Source organism: Gopherus evgoodei, chromosome 2 (assembly GCF_007399415.2).
Source record: "Gopherus evgoodei ecotype Sinaloan lineage chromosome 2, rGopEvg1_v1.p, whole genome shotgun sequence".
In the NCBI taxonomy this organism is placed as follows: Eukaryota; Metazoa; Chordata; order Testudines; family Testudinidae; genus Gopherus; species Gopherus evgoodei.
In genome coordinates, this window is record NC_044323.1 from 190,679,251 (window position 1) to 190,686,584 (window position 7,334).

General features: G+C 38.3%; 1 protein-coding gene across 1 annotated transcript in view; it reads right to left on the reverse strand.

Moving 5' to 3' along the window:
• Positions 1–606: 606 nt before the first annotated feature.
• SALL3 (spalt like transcription factor 3) overlaps positions 607–7,334 on the reverse strand; it is a 23,334-nt gene continuing 16,606 nt past the window's right edge. Inside the window, exons 2-4 of the mRNA XM_030552604.1 lie at positions 5,516–7,334; positions 4,959–5,299; positions 607–3,568 (exon numbers count right to left, since the gene is read on the reverse strand). The exon at positions 5,516–7,334 is cut by the window's right edge and continues 1,112 nt beyond it. Coding sequence (XP_030408464.1) covers positions 3,137–3,568; positions 4,959–5,299; positions 5,516–7,334 — 2,592 coding nt within the window. The 3' untranslated portion in view covers positions 607–3,136. The remainder of the gene's footprint in view (positions 3,569–4,958; positions 5,300–5,515) is intronic.

Consider the following 7,334-nt stretch of genomic DNA (forward strand, 5'->3'; position numbering starts at 1 on the left):
TGTAGTCTTATTGAAGTCAATGGACATTTCTTGTGCTTAAATGCTTTGTGAAATCAGGATCATAAAAATGCAGATTTCAATATTCAGCATCAACTGCTTTGAATTAAATGATGTGGGATGTGACATAAATGAACCAATGTGTTTATTATTTGAATTACTGCTAATGAATTTGTTCCCAAATCTTGTGATGCAATATAGTTTGAGTAACAGGGAGCTAATTCAAGAGATCTAAATAGAACATTTTAAAAAAAGTAGCTAGTAACTGGTAAGTGTTTTGAGTACAGTCATTTTGACACAGCAGTGCTTCCAAATGCTGCTTTTCCCTCTCCAACACAACTCTTCTTTCCCTGTTTCAACAATAAAATGTTTTTAGCAGTCTGCAATTTTTATTGTGAGCTGTGGCTTTAATATTTCTGCACCTAAGGATAATTAAGAGACATTCAAATAATGTTTGAATATAAGATGTCAACCTTCTTCTGACTTGCAGGTTCGCCAATGAGAAGTCACTGACATCAATCTGCTGTGAGTAACCTTGGTCTCGTATCTGATTCTGCTATTAGAATAATCAAGGAACGCAATTCAGAAATAATATTACATCCTGCATTTTATTCAATTCCATATGACAAAAATAGTAACCTAGACTAAGACATCCATTTCAATCAGTAGATGTGTCAAGCCAACAAGATTTAATAATAAAAAATATTGGATCTAGGTAACAATTCCCAGCTGGTTCAGGGAGGCTCCTAGCCCTACATGGTATCGCAGTATAAAAATAGTGTCTCTCTTCACCATGCAGAGAGGAATGACCTAACCCTGAATACAAAAGGGGGTCAGTCTTACTGTACCATAATCAACCATATCTTATATACAACACTTTACATCTCTTTTTTTTTAAGTTATACACATCCTTTAGGGAGAAGAGATAATACTACATGGTACCAAATACTAACAAAAAAGATCACACAAAAATGACACAGATAAATAAAAACATTCAATTGCTGAAATACAGCAACAGTAAGCCACCTCAGTTTTCCTTTTTCCAATTCTTTGAAACACCCCCAAATAATCCACATACTGTGGTCAAAGATGTTACGTTATCGGGATGTTTTGTATATCTATCTATCTCTATAATATATATATATATATATCATCACCATAGAAAACAGAGCTGTATAGTTCATTGTTCATTTCCAACAGAAACAAACAGCTAATAAGTCTTTGAAACCATTTTCATTCAATTACATGATGGCAGAAATAGTCCATCCTCTTACAGTAATGGTTTTTGTTGTATAAGAAAGATTGTCCTATTTTTTCAGTCTCAACTGAGAAGACCTCACTGTCTGATTCTTTCTTCAGGGGCATAAAACTCCTTGTGCTGTTACCCAGCTACCCATAATGTCCCTTGAACAATTTCGCTGGACAGAAGTTCATAGTGTCAGACTCCACCATACTTGTAATGCACAAAAATGAGGTAGTACACAAAACATTTACTGTTCAAGTTTTGATTAAGCCCCAGCCTCCTAGCTTAAGAGTGAAACCATTCCCTTTATTTACTTGGTGTAATTTAAACAATGTAATAAACATAAAATATTAGAATAATCAGAGTACATTGTGCTTTGTAGTAATTTGAGGAGATAATCAGCAAGAATTGGGAATCACTTCAGGATATTTTAAAGTTGTGACTGATCATACAGCCAAACACTTTATATTTTGTTCCCAGTTATGTTGTGCACAATACCAGTGCTATTAGGCAGTCAATGTCTTGCTTGTGGGTGTGTGAGAAAGAGACAGAACAGATTACAGTAAAATTAAACCTACACAATGTTCTCTTCAGTCTACCCTAGGCTTGCATTGATATCACACTCCTAAGATGAATTTATCAAAATTCTGTTGGGGATGGCCACATTTTTAAGTAGGCTTTGTAGAAGCATTAAATGAGTCATTTCAATTTAAGACATGGCAGGCCCCAATTTACTTAAGGATCTGACAGTTCTGGGTGGCTTTTCTGTTTAGCTAACATAGGTCTCTCATATTGTTTGACCTGATGACAAAATAAGAAACTGAAACTGTTTTTTTCCCCCCATTCTCCTTAAGTCAAAGTACTATTTATAAAATAGTTTACATCTTTGTTCAGTTTCAAATTATAGACAAACCTCCCTAATACAAAATACTAAAAGTGCAATAGTATAAATTAAGAGTTTGCAACCACATTATACAAACATTACCTTTTTATTGTACAGCTTTGATAACATGAAATATTTACTCACAACTCTTTATAACGTTGTGAATAATTTATGGTGATAAGGTTTGTCTGTAACTTGTTTTCCAATCATTGAGTTAAAGTCCACACTACATTTTTCATTTAATAGAACAACTGTCCACATAGCAGCTACAAATATTTAAATTAAAAAAAAAAAAAGGTTTGTTACTGACGGGTACTTGCACATGAAAAGCATGCTATCTTTCCCATAAAACTTCACAATTTTGCCTGCATTGAAATAAACCACTTATTTATAGTAAACCAAAATTTGCTTAAAAAAAAAAATCACATAGCCAGATGTATTTTGCAGTACAAAAGCTTCATTTAAGGTTGGGCCAAGTATATTGTCTGTTACCCGCATAATCTTAACTTTATAAATACTACAGACAAGGATACTGTAATAATACACACAGCATTGGGGTACTAATCACTTATTTAAGATTAAGATTCCTAAAAACATAGTTCAAGTTTCTAACTAATTTGAATAAAACCAGCAAATAAGTTTGACAGGAATGCCATAGTGAAGCCCCCTTTTCTCAGTTGATATTAATATTTTAAGAAGCAAAGTGGACATAGTCTAGACTCTTTCTGTCCCTAATGCAGTTATCCAATGATTTTTTTGTTTTAGTTAACTTAAATTAAAAAGGTTTTAAAGTTCTCAATAACAGTCAAACTCACTGTTGAAAGAAGTACCATGCAGATCTTGCAAGACAACTTTTCAGCAGCCACAAAGTTACGTATTTTTGCTATGGGAAAATTTTAAAGGGAACCTATGTATTTAGGTCAGGAAACTAATCTTAACTTCAAAAACTGTACATGAAATAGAACAAATGTGGTGTTGAGTAGTGGTCCAACAGTTATTTGTACTGAATGCTTTTAATTTATGCCAATCTCTTTGTTATCCTCAATAAATCTTGTGAATGGACGACTGGCTCCAGTTTCAGAACTTGCTTTGTCCAGACCAACAATGGGAGGGCTGCTGCCAGTGCGAGCTTTGTCCATGCCACTGGTAATGTTACTTAAAGATGGAATGGCACTTCCACCTAAACTTACTGGGAGCTGGGGAATGCCTCCGTTCTGTATGACAGAAATCTCATTGTTCTTCATAGCAAGTCCGTTAGTGATAGCTGCAGCATACTGATTCCAAAAATTTGGGTCAACATTCATTGCCCGAGCTGCCAAATCCTTTTGGAACATTTCAGAAAACTTCAGAGCGTCACCACCTAACAAAGCCATTGGGTTTTCCACGGATAGTCGACGACCACGTCTTGCAGGGGCATTATTCCACATATGAGTTCCCATGTGAACCTGTATAGAAAATAGAAATGGGAAACATCTACAAATTAGCACATTTCAATAAGCTAGTTGGTCTGAATATTCGGTATAGCAATTAAAATAAAACAAAGAGAAAAAAGCCATCCTTAAGTTCACATTTAATGAAATTAGATTACAATTATTTTGCCAAGCGGTATTCTTATGGACAATGGGAGTTGTAGTCCATATTAAAACTTATAAAAAAATATTCATGTAAGTCGTCAACCTACACATTTCTTTTCACTGAAAACAAATACAATGCAACAACAAGGTATATGAATCAATTTCAAATGCCAACTGGAAGTTCTGACATGCATAAAAACACATGACCACCTTGAGAATTACTAGGCCTAGGAGACACTTAGAAGTCTTAAGCCTCTTACCCCATCTAAGCATTATTTCCTCTGCCCTTGACCTTTTTGTGTCCTCCTGTCTTTCTCTCCTCTGTTCTCTTAATATTTCTCCAGACACTACTTCACTCATTCTTATTCTCTTTCCTCAAACATTATATACATTAAAAAATATTTTTTTACTAAGGTGTGGCCCTTGATGCCTCTAACTTCCTGATACTTACCTGGGTTGTGAGGATGAGAGACGATGCTCCCGTGATACATCGTTTTATGTCGCTGAGTACCAGCTTACCAACCTGCATAGTGACTCATGCACTACATGCAGAGTGGAAACTGGACTGTGTAACAAAGGCATCCCAGTAAGCTCTGGGTCACTGGAGAAGCATTGCTTATAATTTTACTACACAACAACAAGAAGAGAGAAGGGAGCAGAGCTAGATCTTAACAGCTAAAGAATGCCCATAATGTTTTTTACATTATTTTCATATATGGGGAGGTCTTCTAGTTAGAAAGTGTTTAGGAATAATCTTTGCCTACCACCCTCCTTGGCAACCACGTACACAATTGCACAGAGTACAGGTTAAAATTGCTCACTGACTGTCACAGGATTCTGTGTCATTCCTGCCTCTTTGCAGTGACTTGTGCTTTATTTCTTCCTACCTTTTTTGTATAGCAAGCTTATTTCACACCAGTGTTCCACAGGATGGCACAAATGTACAACACAGATACATTCTATGAGACTCAGGTGTGCACCACCATGTGCCTTGTCACGTATGTGTATGCAAGCTCTTGGAGCTGATTTTAAAGTACACAGCAATGTGCACCCACAAATCAGAGGTAGGATCAAGCCCTGGTTCTTTAAACATGTTGAGAGCATGAAACAGTACCATACAATAAATGTTTTCTTTATCTTCTCTTTCCTCCTCACCTTGATGACAACAACAAAATGAAAGCTTGCTAAGTTCAGATGTAGAACATTTTTAAACCCCACATTCCTTACAGTTTTGTTTGAGATTTGAGAGTTTTCTTCTTACCTTAAGATTCCCTTTTGTGGTAAAAGCTCTACCACAGATTGTGCAACCAAATGGCTTTTCACCAGTATGGGTGCGCTCATGTATCTGTAGTGCACTTGCTGAGGAGAAGGTCTTCCCACATGATTGACAGTTATGCTGCTTGGGAGTCCGACGTGGCGGGGGTGCCAGCATAGGAGTGATGCCTGGACTCATCACTGTCTGTGGTGCAGCAGGAACGTGGATTCCAGCTGGAAGCGAGGGAACCTCACCCAGTGAGATCGGCTTGCTGTGACCATTCACTTCCATTTTGATCATGGTAGGCGCAGTGCTGGTGACCAGGCTAGGAGTACTTTGGCTGGGACCTAGAGTAAAGTTGGGTTCAAATAACTGAGAAGGCAGCTCTTTTAATTTGTGCGTCAGTAAGTGCTGTTTTAAATTACCCATAGTGGAACACCCACGATTGCAGACTGTACAAATAAATGGACGTTCTTTAGTATGGCTGCGGTAGTGAATTTCCAATGCACTCTTACAAGCAAAAGGCTTGCCACAGATATTACAAACAGTACTTTTAAACTTACCACGTTCTCTGTTCAGGAACAGCAGGCTAAAAGGAGCCTCCTCTTTGATGACTGGTCTTCCCGGGTTGGTGGATGTCAGATCTAAAGCACCTCCATTTTCAGCAGCAGATGGTGGACTATCAGGTTTTTCTGTCTTTAATTGTATTTCCTGTGGTTCTCCCTGGTTGCTAAGACCTGGGGACTTTGATCTAAAACTTTCACTATTGCTGTTTACAGGAGACAAAGCTTGCATGGAGGAAGAAGATTCTGACATCGCAGGGCTGCCTGCACTCTGGCTTTCGAGATCACCAACAGCTGATGAGGAATCATTGCTCAAATGGTCACTTTCACCAGATCCATTTTCTATGGATTTTAAACTGGTCAGCTGCTGACAGTTCATGACAGAATCAATCATTTTCATTTGATTCTCCAGAGCAGCAATACTGGAAATTACAGAAGGCGGTGAAGGAGGACAAGACCCGGAGTAAGATATAAGTGGTTTGGATGAGTCACTTGCTGTGTCCTTTAATTCTGGGTCCTCTTCCATAGAATTTTCATCAATGTCATCATCATAGTTGCTCAGTGTTTCAACATTCTTTTCATCATAGGAAAGCTCTGAGTCCATTGCATCTTGGAAGCCCTCTGGTAATGGAGTGTTTGGAATTTGTCCACCCATATGCATACGAATATGTTGCTGGAGAACAACAGCATTTGTAAATTTCTTCTGACAAATAGGACATGAATGTTGTACTCTTAGTGGTGGCTTCGCTCGATGAACTCCAAAATGTGTTTTTAGATTGCCTTTTGTAGTAAAGGCACGTCCACAAATTTTGCATTTAAATGGTCTTTCTCCTGTATGTGTTCTGTAATGCATCTTGAGAGCACTCTGACAACTAAGCACACGGTGACAAATGACACATTGATTTGGATCCGTCATCTTCTTATCAATGTTCTCTACTAGCTGTTGTAGCTTTGAGGTTTCTGATGTCTGCATAGAGTCTAGTAGACCACCAAATGGAAACTTTGCCTTGAACTGGTCAGACATTGCTGGAAGCACGGGGTTTGAGAGGCTTGTTGAAATGCTGCTATCTGTAACAGCAGTAGGAATTGAAGATGTGGAAGCGGTACAAACTTGCCCACTTACAGTAAGGTCTCCTAACCTTGCATTTGTGGGAGGCAGAGTGACAGGTTCGGTTTTAGTCAGAGAAGAGCCACTATGAATTGGTTGTGGTGAGTCAGCAGACACTGGAATGCCAGATTCAGAATTGTTTAGGCTTGGAGATAAAGAAGTGCATTCACTCGAAGCAGGAGATGGCCTCTGGGGTGACCTGCTCATAGGAGTAATACTTGGAGAATCTCCATAACTGTTAACACCAGGTATAGTGGGAGGAAGCTGTAGCCCAATAGAACTTGGAACAGTCGGTAACACAGGCTTACTATCCAACCATGTTGTAACTGGTTTTTCAGGAGGCAGTGACATTCCATATGGAATTCCAGAGCAAGTGGGCACATTATCGAGGTATTCTGGAACAGGATATGGATTCATTTGAATGTGGGGGTATTTCTCCTTATGTCTCTGAAAATGAACTTTCAGATTGCCTTTTGTGGAAAAGCGATTTCCACATATGTTACATTTAAAAGGTCTCTCTCCTGTGTGTGAACGTAGATGTATTTGTAAAGCACTGTCACTTCCAAAGACCTTGGCACAAAATCTACATTTATGTTTAAAAAATGGATCCTCCGAGCTTGACTTGGGTTCGAACACTGACACATTTGGTGGCTTTCCTTTGCGGTGCTTCATAAGGGCAGATAGAGGATCTAATGCATTAGCCGTTGCAGC